General features: G+C 57.4%; 4 protein-coding genes across 4 annotated transcripts; 2 read left to right on the top strand and 2 right to left on the bottom strand.

The window, feature by feature from the left end:
- Positions 1–788: 788 nt before the first annotated feature.
- GMORB2_5636 (ZnF C2H2) lies at positions 789–4,514 on the top strand (the record flags this gene model as incomplete). The annotated part of the gene is made up of 1 exon (XM_035467606.1): positions 789–4,514. The coding sequence occupies one exon, from the start codon at positions 789–791 to the stop codon at positions 4,512–4,514; it is 3,726 nt and encodes a 1,241-aa protein (XP_035322572.1).
- Positions 4,515–7,941: 3,427 nt separating this feature from the next.
- Positions 7,942–10,351, top strand: GMORB2_5637 (Transient receptor potential (TRP) ion channel; the record flags this gene model as incomplete). The annotated part of the gene is made up of 2 exons (XM_035467607.1): positions 7,942–9,829; positions 10,002–10,351. The coding sequence occupies 2 exons, from the start codon at positions 7,942–7,944 to the stop codon at positions 10,349–10,351; spliced, it is 2,238 nt and encodes a 745-aa protein (XP_035322573.1).
- Positions 10,352–10,964: 613 nt separating this feature from the next.
- On the bottom strand, positions 10,965–13,756 carry GMORB2_5638 (Rab5 GDP/GTP exchange factor; the record flags this gene model as incomplete). The annotated part of the gene is made up of 5 exons (XM_035467608.1): positions 10,965–11,007; positions 11,158–11,798; positions 11,953–12,125; positions 12,186–12,263; positions 12,331–13,756. The coding sequence occupies 5 exons, from the start codon at positions 13,754–13,756 to the stop codon at positions 10,965–10,967; spliced, it is 2,361 nt and encodes a 786-aa protein (XP_035322574.1).
- Positions 13,757–15,274: 1,518 nt separating this feature from the next.
- On the bottom strand, positions 15,275–15,770 carry GMORB2_5639 (uncharacterized protein; the record flags this gene model as incomplete). Its single annotated transcript, XM_035467609.1, has 3 exons — positions 15,275–15,349; positions 15,469–15,589; positions 15,733–15,770. The coding sequence occupies 3 exons, from the start codon at positions 15,768–15,770 to the stop codon at positions 15,275–15,277; spliced, it is 234 nt and encodes a 77-aa protein (XP_035322575.1).
- Positions 15,771–17,252: the final 1,482 nt, after the last annotated feature.

A 17,252-nucleotide genomic window follows, 5' to 3' on the forward strand; every position in this document is an offset into this window, starting at 1 on the left:
TGCTACTCGTATGGAGTACTCCTCTTTGAGTCCCTGGCTTCTGTGTACTCCGGTACACTTTATCACAACCAACAGCTCTTTCTCTCCAACCCATCTCCCTCTTCTCTCTCCATCTCTCTCTTCTTTTTCTACAACATACCCTCTTACCTACGGCTAGGCATACCATTCATCTTCTCAGCCTTACCGTCCTCCCGCCACTCTGTCGGTCGGCTATAATACTCGTATGAGTACCACCACCAGATTCCCTGCCTATGCACCCCACTCCGCCTTGTCCCCCGAGAACTTCTTACCCGCCGCTCTCCCCCCCATCATCTCCAAATCTGCCCAGCGAGCTATGCGCACGGCTCAGTGATCTCACAGTTCAGTCATCTCATAGAGGGTACCGCACATACTTGCCTGTACCCGGTAGAAAGCGACTCTCTCTCTCTCTCACATATGCACCACACGGTCACAACCCTCGGCTGAGCCCCTGGATTCCTGTAGCTTATTTGCGCCGAGGCGGATCCATTCTGACTCCTCCGAGCGCTCTATTTTCCGCGCCCACGCGACGACCTTGATCTGCTCCCCACCACCCGGCTGCTACGATCACTCTCGTCTCTGATCCTTCCCTACCTCTCTTCCTCACACTATCTACCATCCGCACAGACCGTGAGCAACGAGAAGAACGAGGCGGGTCGCCTCAATCCTCCGTCCCACCATCATTTATAGACAGCAGAGCCCCCCTCACACACTCATAGTCTCGCCGTCTCGCCGTCTCGCCGTCTCGCCTTACCGAGCCAACGGTCAACATGTCATCGACTCTGGCCTTTCCCTTCCCCGACATTGACGCCCCCAACCCACACAACCATCGCACATCTGCCTCCCCTCCCTCTGCCGCCGCCGCCAACACCACCACCACCTCGGCTGCCTCACCCGTCTTCCAAGGCGACGCAGCACTGTCGCCAAACACCGCCAACCACTTTGAGACGCCTAGCTCCGCCCTCACCTCCTACAGCGACCTCGAGCTTGACCAGGACCCCTTCTTCGGTGCTATGCTCGGCAACGACGAGGAGCAAGCCGCCTGGCTCTCGCCATCGCACCTCGGAGGATATGACACTGCCAGCTCTCTATACCCCCTGACGCCCGAGCAGGCTGCCCCCGTTCAGCTGCCCTCCCCCCACGGCGAACATAGAGCTGCCGCCGCACTATCCCTCCGGCAGGTCCATCTAACCCCCTCCATCTCCCCGCAGGAACTACAGAGGCCATTCACCACCGGCCCCGAGCCTTCTCTGTCCAATCAGCCGTCTCAGCTCACCCCCAGCCAGAGTAGCAGCGCCCACACCAGTGCCCACAGCAGCGAGGACGGGTTGGCGCCAGCTGCCATGACCGTGCACGCCGCTCGGAGTCCACGTGTGACCGTGTCGGTCTGGGACCAAGACCACGACGAGGCCGTCACCCGCACTGCTGAGCGCTCGCTGGAAATTTACCACGACGAGGCCGACGAGTCGCCTCGTGGCGGCATCGAGTCGGCCGGTGACCTCATCTCGTCCGAGGCTCAGAAGCGGGACTCGGCCGGAAGGTGGCACCAGAACCTGCACACCGGCCTGGCCGGTCTCGGTCCCGCAGAGCGTCTATCGGATGAGATACCTAGCGCTAACGAGCTTGCCCGTCGGCGCCGCTCGGATGAGCGCAATGTCGAGGTCGGCAGGTGGCTGTCCGACAATTTCGACGAGCCGTCGGTGCCGCACGCAAAGACTGGCTCCGAGACCTTTGAGCTCCAGGTCGCGGGCAGCGACGACGGTATCCCGCCTGGGGAGATCCCGCTCGGGGACACTACCGAGAACCGCAATATACCTGGCCAGACTTACTACGCTGTCGACGGGGGGACCGGTCCCATGAACGATCAGGACCGTGTTATCCTTGCTCGCGACAGGAACTGGGGAGACGCGCCCATGTTCCCGCACATCATGCGCGATCAGCGCCCCGGCGTAAACCAGCCAGCCACCTCCCAAGCCGCCATTGAGCACTGGCAACGTCTGCAGCTCGACAACCGATCCATCATCTCACGGCAGGCCACCTGGGGTACCCGCCGCCGGAGCATCCAGAGCACGGCCGACTTGGAGGGCGTCCTCAGCGGCAACATACTCAAGAAGCTGTCAATCAGCAAGAATCAAGAGTCGGGCGGTCTCTTCAAGGACCTCCGCGGTTTCGTCCGCCGATCTAGCATCGGCAACATGCGCAAGCGTCGCAACAGCGGTGCTAGCAATGCTAGCGACGACGGCAACGGCAACGGTAGCAGCCCTAGCGATGGGGTCGCCGATAGGCGCGACGGCGGTGCCGCCTCCGGCTCGCCGCACCTGGCGCCTCCTGATCGCACCTCGAGCTGGGGCAGGAAGGCGACGCCGAGCATCACAGCGCTTGTGTCGGCGGGGAGCAGTGCCGCCTCCATCGGCCACACCCATGCCAGGAAAAGCTCGGTCGGCGCCGTCTCGATGGTGTCGCCCAAGGGCTTCATGCAGAGCCTCAAGGTGGATAAGCCGCTGCAGCGGCCGCGTAGCAGGTCCGACGTCCCCAAACCCACAGCTGCGCACCAAAGAACCGAATCACACCCCAACATCCTCGGCATGCTCAAGGCCAACGGCGGACTTCCCGTTGCTGCACTGACCAAATCGCCCGTCCCCATCGCCACCAAGCAGGAGCCTGCCGACGACGACGACGACGACGACGACGACGACGACGAAGGTCACGACGACGGCGGCATAGGCCATGCGGGCAAGGCTAACCTCATCGACACCGTCACACCCAATAACGCTGGTTTCCAGGAATACGTGCGCCTGGTCAACCCCAACATGGACCCGCGGCACAACTACCTGGTGGAGCGCCTCGCGCATCATCAAATCGTCAGGTATAAATCCCTGCTCAACCATCGGGTCAAGCACCTAGGCCTCGGCGCCAACTGTCCATGCGGACCGCTCTGCATGGCCATGGGTGGCCAGGCCAACGTGCTGGATTCCAAGGGCGAGGCCAAGGGCTTGGACCCTGTCGCCACCCGTCTGATGGCCGAGGACGACGAGGACGACGAGGGCGCCGGGTCGGGTGATGGAGCTATCAGCCCGGACAGCTTCCCGCAAGACGTCCCCATGCCTCCGACGCGGCGGCTACCGGCGGAGTTCGAGTGCCAGCTGTGCTACACGCGCAAGAAGTTTACCAAGCCATCGGACTGGACCAAGCACGTCCACGAGGACGTGATGCCGTTTACGTGTACGTGGGACGGGTGCCGGGACGCCAAGTCGTTTAAGCGTAAAGCCGACTGGGTGCGCCACGAGAACGAGGGACATCGGCACCTCGAATGGTGGACGTGCAACGTGGACGAGTGCCGTCATACGTGTTACAGGCGCGATAACTTCCTCCAGCACCTGGTGCGCGAGCACAAGTTCCTCGAGCCCAGGGTCAAGACCAAGGCGGCCATCAAAAAGTCTGGGGGCGCCGACCCCACGTGGAGCAAGGTCGAAGAGTGCCACGCAAACAGCAAGCAGCAGCCGCAGGACGAGCCGTGCCGGTTCTGCGGAAGGTCGCTACCCACGTGGAAGAAGCTGATGGTGCACCTGGCCAAGCACATGGAGCAGCTGTCGCTGCCGGTGCTCCGCCTTGTCGAGGCCAAGGCCCGAGAGATGGATGCCGACACCATCATCAGCCCCGTGCAAGACCCTCCGGCGCGGAACCAGACGGCCTTCCCCCTACCCCTCAACAGCAACAGCTTTCAACCTGGGCAGGTGCAGGAGCACCAACTAGGGATGGTTGGAGGCGACTTTGGCACGGTGCCCGCGGGATCCATGGGCATTCATTACAACGGAAACGGCGGCACAAGGATGGCAGCATACGGTGCATACCCAGGTCAACTCGCGCCGAGCCACCAGCAGGCGCAGCGACGACAGCAGTTCAACGGTCGAGGTGGTGGTCGAGGTGGCTTCTATAGCGGCGGCGGCGACGGGGTGACAGCTCACGGCATGCAGCAGCAGCGGCAGCAGACGATGGCGTCGATGGGCCAGGACGGATTCGGCCAGGTGGACATGACGAACGCCATGGGCCCCTACTCACAGGGCTATGAGCCGAGACCTGTCATGTATGCGGCGGCGGCGGGAGGAGATCAGCACCGACACTACCAGAATCACCGGCATCAGCATCAGCAGCAGCCTGAGGAGATTCACCAGCAGCAGAGTGACAACGGTGCTCTGGAAGCCTTCCCTAGGCTGCTGGACGACGGCAGCGACCTCGGACTTGTGGGCGGGTCGGTTATGGCAGGGTCGACGATGGGGACGGGGGGTGTAAGTTATGCGAACGGCGCTCTGGCTATGCCGGGCATGGCTGTGGGGACGGCGAGCTCCTTTGACGGCACGAGCATCAACACCAACGGGCAGGCAGGTTCCGTATCACCGTACAGCCCCCCACAGCAGCAGGAACGAGTGGACTGGGAGGGCAGGGGTGGGTATGGGTTTAGTGGGGATGGGTACGGAGGATTTTACTCGGGTGAGTAGTACGGTAAAGAGGAGGCATGACTACTACTGCGGAGTTGTAGCAGTAATAGTAGCAGTACAATGATGACGACGACGACGACGACGATTGACGGCCGAATATACCCTAAGGGATAAAATAAGAATAACAGAAAGAGAAAGAAAAAAAAAAAAGAGAAAGAGCTGGACAGTTTATAGCATTAGCATCACGATAATATTCCCTTGATTGGGAAGGATATACGGGACAAATGTATTTCTGGGGGATTATTTGGGATTATTTAGGATTTGGAATGGATATTATACGGAGTATATATATACGGAGTATGTATATATATATATATATATATATATGTATATGTTCCCCCTCAAGTTGTCATCTGCTTACAGGAGAGATGGTCATCGTCCTCGGGAGCACTGGCCGTGTTTTTCTTCCTGTCACGACTGAAAAGTTGCTGGTATTCAAGCATGATGCTGGGTGGTCTGTATATGTAGATGGATGGTTACGGGGATTGAGGTTGATCACGACGGTGTACGAGTATGGATGAGTATGAGTATATATAGATAGATGGGCGAGCAGGTGAGTATGAGTACATCATCGCGTACCATGCTGCATACGAGCACTGTACGTAGTCTGGGTATCGAACGGTACGGTATGTGAGTACATGCTGCCTGCTTAGGGGCGTACGGAGTAGCAGAGTAGCTGTGGTGAGACGCTGTGTATGTGTTGTGCGTGTCGGTCGATTGCTGTCTTTGGGAGCGATGGTCCGAGGGAAGGGGGAGGGAGGGGAGGCCCCTGGGGAGGGTGGGGCCCTTGGGGAGGGGGGAGTGGATGTGAGTGGTGGTTGCGATTGAGGGGTGGGGGTGGGAATGAACACAGATTGCTATGTAACACGTAGCATGGGGTTTGTTTTCTGGATTGTGGCGGCTGAGTGCTGGGAATAATGACGGAGTGCTGTGAGCTTTCTTCTCGTATACGAGCGTGGAGTGAGGTACTCGATAGCATTGTAATCTGTAATCTGTGCTTTGTGCGTGTACAGATGAGAAGGGGAAGAAAAAAAAGGAATGTACGGAAAAGAAGTCGGGACTCGAGAGATGCTACAGCAGTCTGCTCTGTACAGATTGCAAAAGTGTTTTTAGTATTCTGCATCGTCTCTCTTTCTGTGTCGCTTGTTTACTCCGCACACCGTACAGTGTAGGTCTCTAGACTGATACCGTACTCGCACCGGTTCCAGTGTTGAGTATTCAGAGACAGAACATCGAGGTCAAGTGGAGAGTTGGGGAGTTGAACTGTTTCAGAGCGTCATCAAGCTGAGGCCGGTGGTGTGGAACCGTCCTTCAGTGCCCGGCGGTTGAGCTTGGAAACGATCTGACTGTGGTGGGTCGTAGGCTTGTAGGCTTGTAGGCTTGTAGGCTTGCAGGCTTGTAGGCTTGCAGGCTTGCAGGCTGTAAGCGAGTGTCCAGGGGTGGATGGTTCAGGCCTCCCTCCCCATGGATGGGTTCCCTCCCGCGCCCCTCCCCCCCCCCCCCCCCCAACCTTTCTTCTTCTTCTTTTTCCTTGTCATGTACGAGTATAATACGGATCATGTACGGACACATGAGAAAAGAACTATACGCTAGAGTCGGACTCTACGCAGGGGGTTCGATGGAAGGTTTAGGTTAGTTGCACGGGCAGGTTGAAGGATGCAGGGTTTGACCCAGCTGCCAGGTTGTTTGGTGTAGTTCCCACACATAGGATGTATCAGAGTGATGAGAGCCGGCAATTAAGCTGGCCAGGAAGTTTGACCATCACGCGGAGCACTCGGGAAGTTTCTCTCTCTCTCTCTCTTCAGTACGGGACTACGGGGTGGGATACGTATATGGGCACATACCCGTACACGTAATACGTGTGATATACGTATACGGCCGTATCCGACCATGCTCGAGGAGCAGATGAGAGCGGTGGTCGTTGGCTAGACATATCAGAGACGTGTGTTCAATGATCGTACGGGAAGATGCAACGCCCCCCCAGTCTGTCTCCGTCGCCTGTGCCTGTCCCTGCATCTGCATACGGACGGTAGGAGTGTACCAGCATGATTATAGCATACTCGTATATTACATCATATTGCTCGTACGAGTATCACGGCGGGTATGCAGCATCTCACGGTTTGAGGTCGAGGCCAAGCATGCATCCATGTATCGGGTACAGGTGTCCACCGACCACTGACCAGCGAGCGTGGCCTATCGAGATAGCTGTATCAGGATAGAGAGGATATGAGTTGGGGGAGGTGATTTGTATTATCCGAGAAGGATGGATGGGAAGAAGAGCATGCGAGCACCTGTACCCAAGTTTTACCAATCTCAATCTCCGCTCACCTTGTATTGCCACTCCATATTATCTGATATTTGATAAGAAGGATGATGTTATTATTTTTATTATTTGACACCTATCTATTGATCACTCCTGCGGCGGCCGTACCTGCTCTGCTGTCCGTCTTTTTTGTCTTGTTCTTGTCTTGTGTGGGTGAAGAGAGAAAAAAGCGTGGTGGGGCAGGAACCACCTCCATGCCTCCTTCCCCCCCTTTTTTCCCCATCCCATGTAAGTCAATGGTCAACAAACACCGCCCCATCGCTTTTATACATGACGTGGGACATATTTCTTATGCCTTTCTTTCCTTTCCCTTTTGTATCTCGTATTCTCTTCTTTCTCTTCTTTCTGTCCTCCTTCCTCTTCTCCTTCTCTCTCCCTCTCTCTCTCTCTCTCTCTCTCGCTCGGCAAGTGCCTTGGGTTGCGTGTTCTTTTTTTATCCCGGCTTTTACGAACCGTCAATCTCCTTTTTTTTTCTCTCTCCCCCCCCCTTCTCTTCCTTCTCATTCGGGCAGAGCCTGTTTTCTTGTGTGCTTCTTTTGATTATCACTTGATATACGACTATACGACTGACTATACGTCTATTTTTGTCTACACCCCCCCCTTGACGACTACGACACCAACGACCACATTTTTCATCTGGCAGGTCCAGCATCTTTCGCCTTCACAACTCGAATCTCCCTTTTTTTTTTCTCCTACTTTTCTGTTTGTTTGTTCTGTTTCTTGTTCCTTTTCTTTTTCTGCTCATTTTTTCTCTCTCCTCTCCTTTTCCTCTTCTACCTTCTCTCTTCTTCGCTTTCCTTTCCTTTGTTTTCCCTTTTCGTCTCTTCTCTTCTTTCCCTCTGAACTCTCGATATACAGCACAACCGGCCTTGAACAGCAGCAGAAGGTTGAGCTCAAGTCCAACGCTCCCACATTCCCCCCCCCCCCCCCCCCCCCCCCCCCCCCCCCCCCCCCCCCCCCCCGCCCCGGCGCTTCGGGGCGCCTCCCCAAGAAGAAGATTGACGACGGACCAGGACGACGGACGGAAAGAGGGTTCCGCTTGGGGTTGACAGACCGGATCGACATAGACGCTCACGCGCGGGACAGCAGATACGATACATCAACATGGGAGCACCGTCATGGCCCTCTTCCCTCCGATCCTTGGCAGCAGCCGCCGTCTGCGTGCTGGCCACCGGCGCCGTGGCTGACGACATCCTCAAGACGAGCGGGTTCATGAACTGCGCCAGCGACGGCATCATCAAGGTCAGCAAGATCGACATTGCCTACAACAACGACAACAAGACCATCACCTTCGACCTGGCCGGCAGCAGCAGCAAGCAGCAAAAGGTGGAGGCCTACCTCGAGGTCACGGCCTACGGCAACTCCATCTACCAGAACTCCTTCAACCCCTGCGACGATGCCACCTTTGTCGAGAGGCTATGCCCCGTCCCCGCCGGCGACTTCTCCGCCTTTGGCAAGCAGGAGATCCCTTCCTCATTCGCCGACCTGGTCCCCTCCATCGCCTTCCAGGTCCCCGACATCTCGGCCCAGGCCACCATGAAGCTCAAGGCCCTCGATACGGATGAGGACATCGCCTGCGTCCAGTCCCACGTCACGAACGGCAAGACGACCGACGTCGCCGCCGTCTCGTACGTGGCCGCCGGCGTCATGGGCGCCAGCCTCATCGTCTCGGGCATGTCCGCCGTCGGCTCCGCAGTCACCGGCGGCGGAGGCTCCCTGAGCGCCGGCAGCGTCGGCACCGTCAGCCCCAGCCCCGGCTTCACCGAGATGGTCGGCTGGTTCCAGGGCATGGCCATGAACGGCATGCTCTCCGTCAGCTACCCGCCCGTCTACCGCAGCTTCACGAAGAACTTTGCCTTCTCGACCGGTCTGGTCCCCTGGGACCCCGTGCTCACCGCCATCGACAGGTTCCGCGCCTCTACCGGCGGCAACCTGACGACCGACAGCGTCGCCTTCCTCAAGAACGCCACCCTCGTCTTCCCCGACGGCTCGACCGACGACCTGGCCGACCAAAGCACGCGCCGCGTCAAGCGCGCCTTTGACCACTTCAGCTTCCTGGCCGAGCGCGCCCTCGGCTTCGAGACCGACGACTCGAGCGGCGGTGGCGGAGGCGGCATCCAGTCCACCGTCTCGGGCCTCAAGGCCTACGCCAACCAGCTGCGCGTCCCCGGTTCCGACGTCTTCATGACGGCCCTGCTCATCGTCGCCATCGTCATCGCCGCCATCGTCGTCTTCCTGCTGCTCTTCAAGGTCATCCTCGAGCTGTGGGCCATGTACGGCAACCTGCCCCAGAGCATGTCGGGCTTCCGCCGCCACTACTGGGGCTCCATCGCCCGCACCATCACCACGCTGATCCTGCTGCTCTACGGCATCTGGGTCCTCTACTGCGTCTTCCAGTTCACCCTCGGCGACTCGTGGGCCGCCGTCACCTTGGCCGCCGTCACGCTGGCCATCTTCACCGGAATCCTCGCCTTCTTCTCCTGGAAGATCTGGAGCGTGGCCCGCGCCCTCAGGAACAAGGAGGGCGACACGAGCGCCCTCTTTGAGGAGAAGAAGCTGTGGGTCAAGTACTCGCTCTTCTACGACGCCTACCGCAAGCAGTACTGGTGGCTCTTCGTCCCCGCCATCGTCTACATGGCCGTCAAGGGGTGCGTGCTGGCAGCCGGGGACGGCGCCGGCCGCGGCCAGACCATTGCCCTGTTCGTCGTCGAGGCCGTCATGCTTGGGCTCCTCCTCTGGAGCAGGCCCTACGAGCGCCGCTCCGGGAACGTCGTCAACATCACCATCCAGGTCGTCCGCTTCCTCTCCGTCGCCTGCATCCTCGTCTTCGTCGAGGAGTTTGGCGTCCAGCAGACGACCAAGACCATCACCGGCGTCGTCCTCATTGCCGTGCAGTCCACCCTCACCGTCATCCTCGTCATCCTCATCGCCTGGCACGCATTGGAGGCTTGCTTCAGCAAGAATCCCCACCGTCAGCGCAGAAAGGAAATGGGTACGTTCACTCTCCACACCCACACTCTCTTTTCTCTTCTCTTTTTCTTTCCGTGGCCCCTTCATTCCTCTCCTCTCCTCTCCTCTCCCTTCTACTGCCACGTTGCCTTGTCCCCCCCCCTTCCCTCCCTCTTCGTAACTGTGAGTATCCGGGAGTGCTGACACCCACGCAGAGAAGCGGAGGTTTGCCGACGCCGACGACCTGACGCCCCTCGACGCTCGCAACTCACTCCTGCTAGAGCGCTTCCCCACCAACAAGAGCAAGATGTCGAACGACAGCGAGAGCATAAGCTCCCTCAACAAGGCGCCCGTGCGTCCCGCTTCGCGCGAGTACTACATGGCCGCGCAGGAGCCGTACGACTACCGCCGCACCAACACCCCAACACCCGTAGCGCCTTCGGGAGGTCCACTTTTCCGTACCATGACGCCGACGACGGATAACGACCTGCGGCCCGGCGTCGGTCCGGGAGTGCAGCAGCAGCAGCAGCAGCAATATCGAGGTGTAGGATATTCAGGATATTGAAGTGGACGTTTCTGTCTCATCAGACGTGCTTTTTTTTTTGTCTCCAGCTTTTCTGTATCTACATTTTTTTTTCTTTTTTTCCGAGGGGGGGGCTCATTCAGCCTTATTCTATTTTTGGCCATACTTATTCATGCTACACATTTTAAAGATTTACATATAGAAAAGCAGTGTATATATAATCAGGTCGATCAGGGGCACTTGGTTGACCTTGTTGAAATTCCTAGGCGGATTATTTCCTGGATGGAATGTACTGTGATTGTATCGTTGATAATTGTACTCGGATGACTTTTCTTTTTTTTTTAATTTTAAATTTTTTTTTTTGGAAAAAAAATCCTTCTTCTTTTCCTAGATATTGTATTCGGGAAAGAATGCTCCTTTGGACCTTGTATAATTGTAGCGAACTAGACGAGGTGATTGTGATGTAAATGGACATGGAAAATGTAGGGTTGGGGGGGGGGGGGAGCGAGAAAAGAAGACTGTTCCTGATAGATATGGAATGTGTGAACCCTTGGTGATGGGGGTGTGCTTCCTAGGATGATGACGACGACCTAGGTGTAATAAAGTAACATGGTACTCAGCATGTATCATTCTATGCATACGATAGATGCGCTAATCAATTCGACAGGGCGAGACAGGCGTCGACGGCCAGACCGACCCTAGGTTGAGTTAGTATGAAACACATCCAACTATTTCAAAAAAAAAAAAAAAAAGGAAGAAGAGGGAAAAGAAAAGAAAGAAAGGGGGAAAAAAAAGGGGGGGGGGAAGAAAGGACAAGAAAAAAAATAGAGAAAGAAAAAAACACACACCTCCCCTCTTTCTCATGGACAACATCAGAAATGACATCCCTATCTAGATCGGGAAACATGCCAGCCAGGGTCTCGACGACGCTAGCGTGCTCCGCACGATGTAGCCTCTGAGCCTCGGCCGTCTCGGCGCTGGCTTGACGAGCGGCAGCCTCCTCGGCCGACAGGTCGTGGCGGGACGATGGCCTTCCACCTGCCCCGGCCTCCTTGGATATGGGTGGGGGAGGTAGGCCATGATGGCGAGCATCGTCGTCGTCGTCGTCGTCTTCGTCGTCGTCGTCATCGTCGTCTTCATCGGGACTGCTGGCCGCAGAGTCCTCGCCGAAGATGCGGCCGATTGTAGATAGGGGTTTCTGGATGGTCTTGAAGAGACCGCTCATGGGGACCGAGTCGTCTGGACTGCTGGTGGTGGTGGTCGAGGGGCCGGAGTCGACCAGGGATGTCGTCCGCGCTGGGTACCCCTGCTGAGGTCTGCTGCTCCCACCGTCAAAGGTCGACTGTTGTCGTATGGCGGGGGAGAGGTTGGCAGCTTGGTGACGCTCGGCGATGGCCGACACGGCTGCCTCGACGTTCTTGTCGAAATCCTCGTCCGAGATGGTCAGGGACGTACGATCCATGCTCTCGATGAATTGGACGGCGCCCATCTGCGGATTCATGTCAGAGTGAGTGGGGCGGGAAGGGTACAACAAGGTCAGAAGAAATAGAGAGACAGAGAGAGGAGGAGGGGGGAGGGGTAGTGAAAGACGAAAGAAAAGAAAGATAATGTAGGCCGGAGAATATAAAGAGAAGAAAACTTACCAGCGATGATAAGTAGTAGCCTGCTTCGCCTCCTAGCTTTTCCTGGTTTCTGAAACGCAGAATGTACTGCACGTTGGAGACGAGATGCTCGGGGTTGGATTGCAGAACAACAAAGATGAGCATGGGCATGAATGAGTCGGCCGACGAGTCCGACTTGTTGTGCTTGAGGAGACCTGTATCCTTCCAGTCAGGCGCGCATCATCCGCGGGAGGTCGGGAACAAGAGGAACCTACCAAATATGACTTTGCAGCAGTTGAGCACACAGATTATCTTGTCCCTCGGTGCCCTATACGATTTGATCTTGAGAAGCTCTGCACCCCGCCTTGTTAGTCACACAACTCGCAACTCCCTCTTGTTTCCCTCTCAATGTTCCCTTACCTTGCTGCGCTAGCTTGAGGAATCGCCGACCAGAGTCTCCGATCTGCGGGATGTCGAGATGCTCCTCGCGGACCCAGGCGTAGATGTTGATTTTCTGGGTGAGTATGTCATCCCTCTCGACGTCCTCCTGGTGCTGGCCGTGCCGGCCGGGGCCCAGCGGGGGGTCCGCCCCCCTCCTCTTCGGCTTGGCGCCGGGTATGGGTTTGGGGGCGGGTATGGCGGGCGAGAAGGTCTGCGAGTACAGCCTGTTCATGACGAGCTTCTCCATGCCCTCGCGCGCGTTGTCGAACTCGGCGTCCGGCACCTCGGCCCACACCTCGCACAGCGCCATCTTGTTGGCGATGAAGGCGAGGAAGTCGCTGATGATCTTGACCTGCTCGTGCACCATCCACTGCTTCTTGGCGAACTCCTGCAGGAAAGACTTGAGGTACCGCGCCACCGGGTCGGCCTTCTTGTTGCGAAGCTGCTCCAGGAACCGGTGGAAGTCGAACGGCAGCGTTGACTCTGGTTCCGGCTCCGGCGGCGGCCGCCGGTGCAGCGTCGGCGATGACGGCGGCATCGGCTCCGATGTGGCTGTCGGTGACCGGTCGAGCTGCGGCCGCGGCGATGCGAGCGGCACCTCGTCGTCCTTGGGCGGCACCGGCGGCGGCGGGTGGTCGTCCTCCTCGCCCGGCTGCTTCTGTGGGGTCGCCGTCGCTGGGTCGACCAGGTTCAGGCTCTGCATCTGTTGCACGATGGAGGAATTCGGCGGTGCTGCCGTCGACAGAGGTTCGAGGCTGGATTTTCGAGGCGGGTGCTGCGGAAGGGGAGGTTGCTGCTGCTGCTGCTGTGACCCAGTGGGTAGGTTGCTGAACCTGGGCGAGGCGATCTCGAGGCGCGGGCTCATGACCTCGTCAACACCGGGGCCGGCGCCCACCTCGCTGAACTGCTCCATTATGCTCTGGATCTCCGACTGCGACCCGGGCGTAGCATTCTCGTCGTCGGTCGCATCTTTCTTATCGACGTCGCCGCCGTCTGATCCGGCACCGGGGCCTTCGTCGTCGGCATCGTGTGAGCGGGTTGCGTTGGAGGGTGTGCGTGAGGGGGGCTGCGAGGCTGTCGGGGTCGGGGGTGTTGGGTCGATGTAGTTGGATGGTTCGGGAACGTCGAGGCGGTCTGGGAGGCCGGGCTGCTGCTCCTTTCTCGGCTGCTCAGGAGACAAGATGCCGGCCGCTGCATCCTGCTTCTCCGGTGGCGCGGGCTTGTTCTTGTCGTCGCTCTCTCGAACTTGGATCAATGTGTCCTCCTGTGCTTGCTGCTGGGTCGCAGTGTCCCCCGGCTTGTCCCCCGGCTTGTCCCCCGGCTTGTCCACTCCTGCCTCCTGTTGAGCTGGTGCTTCCTCGCCAGCCACCTGAACGAGGTCACCAGTAGTCAGGTCTCGAGCCATGACACTTGGCGCCGCTGCTCAGCTATCGCTTTGGGTTTAGGTGGTGGTCGTCGTGATGCTCCCCCCGGAGAGAGCGACCACAAGGGAAGAGGCAGGTCGCGTGCTCGCTTGTGACAAAAATTTTGGGCCGAGACAAGATGTCTCCCCCCTCTTCTCTCTCTCTCTTCTCCCCGACTGGCGACAAGATCAGGGCAGCGGTGGGCAGTATTCCGTGGGGAAGGGGATGATGGTTGGGCCGAGGTATTGGTGGCACTGGTCGGGGATGTGACGAGCGTATGGACCCCGTTGTAGCCTTTCTTTTATAGGTGTGGAACGAGGACACACAGAGACAGGTACGACTTTAGCGGTGGTGAGATAGAGAAGTCGGAGTTGTTGGTTGAACATGTGTATGTTTGAGGTGGTGGGACATGTACCAAGGGAAGCTCCCCACCCTGACACTCCCCCGGTCTCTCCTTTGGTGGGGCGCTTCATGTCATCATCAGCATCACATCTTCAAACAGCCGTCGATGGGGCCATCTACATATCATCGTCGCTACGTTTTATTCCTCACCGCCAACACCGCCCAGAAGGATGCCCATATGAATATCCTTGCGAAAGTCACGGTATACCCAATCTGCACACGGCAAACAGCCTGCTCTTGCTCGTCCTCACACTCCCAATCAAAAGCCCGCCGTTGCGGTGGAGAACGTGACCGCTCGCACGAGCTGTCCGTGGAGGCCAGAAACACTACGCACGTCGCACTATCGGATGAGCACGCCTGCCTCTCCCCATGGAGCTCGTGAGGTCCCTTAGGCAAAGCTATCGGTGTCCACGTGACTTGACCGAGCCGTGGGGAAAGGACGGAGACAAGTCCTGGTGAGCATATCACCTAGGAGACCAGGAGACGTCGACCTCGGCGTTCCCGATATTGATCATTCTCCTTGACCGGCTGTCTGCGAGTGGAAAGGGAGAAGAAGAGAAGGAGGTCAGAGACGGAGCATAGCTTGGGCCGCGGCCCCCCAGGCGTTTGGCACTGGTCGTCAATATAGCGAGCGCAGCTCAACGACACACGATTCGGTTCGAAACGACACCAGACAGGAGACCATTGCGGATATTCGCAGATGTGACTATCGAACGCACCACCTACGGCAGGCATAGAGGGACTAGCACTAGTCGTAAATAGGTGAATAGTACATAGTGACTACATTGTTGGCACAAATCGCCAAAACAGAGAAAACAATGAATCGACCACGCACGCTTCCCAGCAGTAGTTCATACAGAATAGGGGAGAAAACAAAACCCAAGGTAAACAAGTTAGATGTATCGCTGAAACCGGTCTCCTCTTCATTGCTGATCCTGTGCGACTCCCCTTTCGTCCCGTCGAGATAGAGGGATAAAGAGCGCGAGGACGGTCTCCATGCCATCCCGGTCTTCGCGTTATAGGAGTTGCTTTGGAATCTAAACCATCAGGGAGCTAAGAACCATAGCAGGAAGCCACAGATTGAAATCGGAGTACCGAAGCTCTTCAAGCCTCCGCTTCTATAGGGCAATGGAACCTCGTCCGGACGCGCGTTTGTTGTGGAAGCCCTGGCAGAGGCAGACGAAGAACAGTATCTGTGCACAGGCACGTCAGTCACAACACACATATACGCACAAAAAGGAAGGGCGGACGTATGAAGACGGTCTTTTTGGGAGGGGGGGGGGGGGGGGGGGGGGGTTGGTAGACGACGTACGGCGTACAAGAAGGCGGCACCTCCGACGCTCTTTGCAAGTCTCTTTCCCTGCTCGGGTGACGGGTCGTTGATTCCGCCGGTGAACTCCTCGTGGCCGATCTGATACATGAAGGCAATGAAACTGAGAGTGATGACTCCAACGAAGGAGAGAACGGTGCTACCATGTCCTCGGAATGTCAGTAATGCTGCTGCGCGCTGCGCGCTGCGCCTGCGCTCCATTGGAAAGCCCCGGAGGATGGAGGAAGGGGAAGGGAGAAGACGCACCACATCCATGCGGTGCTGGCGCTGACGACGGGCTTCATGATGGGCTATATCGGCCTTTGGGCTTCAGGGATTCCGGCGTTAAGTCGTTGATTCGTTGGGATAGAAATGATGCTGTAACTCGTAATACTGCTTGCTCTGCACACGGTTTCAGAATGTTTGGCGATAGATGCACAGGTATTAGATCGTAATAAAAGGACGGGGAGGGCCGATTATGTAATGTGACTAGATACCAGAGTCTGGTTCTTATTGTAACCCGTGGCATTAGCATCCTACGGCAAGTAACAGAATTGATATCTCTATATATACCTTCAGTTTTCGAAACAGCCCGATTCGTAAAAGAGAAAACCCTGCCTTTTGTTCCCGCCTCTTCACAGCTAGTTGCGTTGATGAGCACTTTGCTCCCCTCGAACAGATGTAGCAAAACGACAAATTGATATCGGCTAAACCCTGGCAAGTTGCACACTGACGTAGGAATTCTACGAATACATAGCCGCCGCCGCCTCAACACCCGAGACCCAGCCTAGCCATCAGCCACATCTCAGCCACTGAGTTCAGGCCTCAAGTGCAGACAGGACGGCTCAACCATCTCCCACGCTCCTTCATCAGGGACACAGGAGGAAGATGCCGGGGAGAAAATGGGCATCCCGATGGCACGCCTTGAAACGTAGGTTTGCGGGCCATGTTCGAGGCCGCCGCAGTCCGTCCCCGACAAGGCCATACGCGTACAGGTACGCAAGGTCGGCCGCCGCCCCCCTTCGTCACTGCCCGCTCACAGAGCCACCAAGTCTGAGACGGGGCCAGCATGCTCCGACGAGACGACCATGTCCGTCGACCGACCACCCTTAGCACCGCTAGCATAAGTGCACGACATTCCGCCCGAGATGGGTTGTTGTGTTTCCGTCTGCCCATTGGACAGTATCTGCCAGTCTAGCGACACGGGACATGCAGTTCAGGCGCCAACGTGTTACGCTGCGACCAATCACCGGGGGACTGACCGGCGCTTAACTACATGCCCGCTGTTTGCCTAGGGGTACGGAGCAAGCGTGTCTGTACCCATTCGTGAACCAACCGGCTCGCATCAGACAAAGGTTCGTGCTGCCCTTTCCGTGACGACGGGCTGGGTTTCGCTACCTCTGTGCTTGCGTGTTTGTCGCCGTGCCTCTTCTCATCCGCGAGATCACACACACGTGCGAATCGGCTACCGACGTGAGCGACTGGCACGGCAATGTGCATTCACCCCTCCCACTGCCAGCGAGGGATCCAGTAAATTGCCAACATCCAGGTCCAGACCTGAAGGGCAGAACCCCTGCAGAAACAGGCGTATCAAATATACCCGCTGGTCGGCAGTCCAAGCATAGCCATCGACGGCTCAAGACGTTCTCGCTCCACCCCGTTGGCCGGAGACCAATTACAAAGACGGGCAAGCGCGCATCCTGCAGCTCGCAGAGAGATGCAGGTGGGTGTAAATCTTAGGAGTACACATCGTAGTGCGGGCGAGAAACATGGCCGGGTGGGAAACC

The sequence above is a fragment of the Geosmithia morbida genome (genome assembly GCF_012550715.1).
Source record: "Geosmithia morbida isolate 1262 chromosome Unknown scaffold_4, whole genome shotgun sequence".
In the NCBI taxonomy this organism is placed as follows: Eukaryota; Fungi; Ascomycota; class Sordariomycetes; order Hypocreales; family Bionectriaceae; genus Geosmithia; species Geosmithia morbida.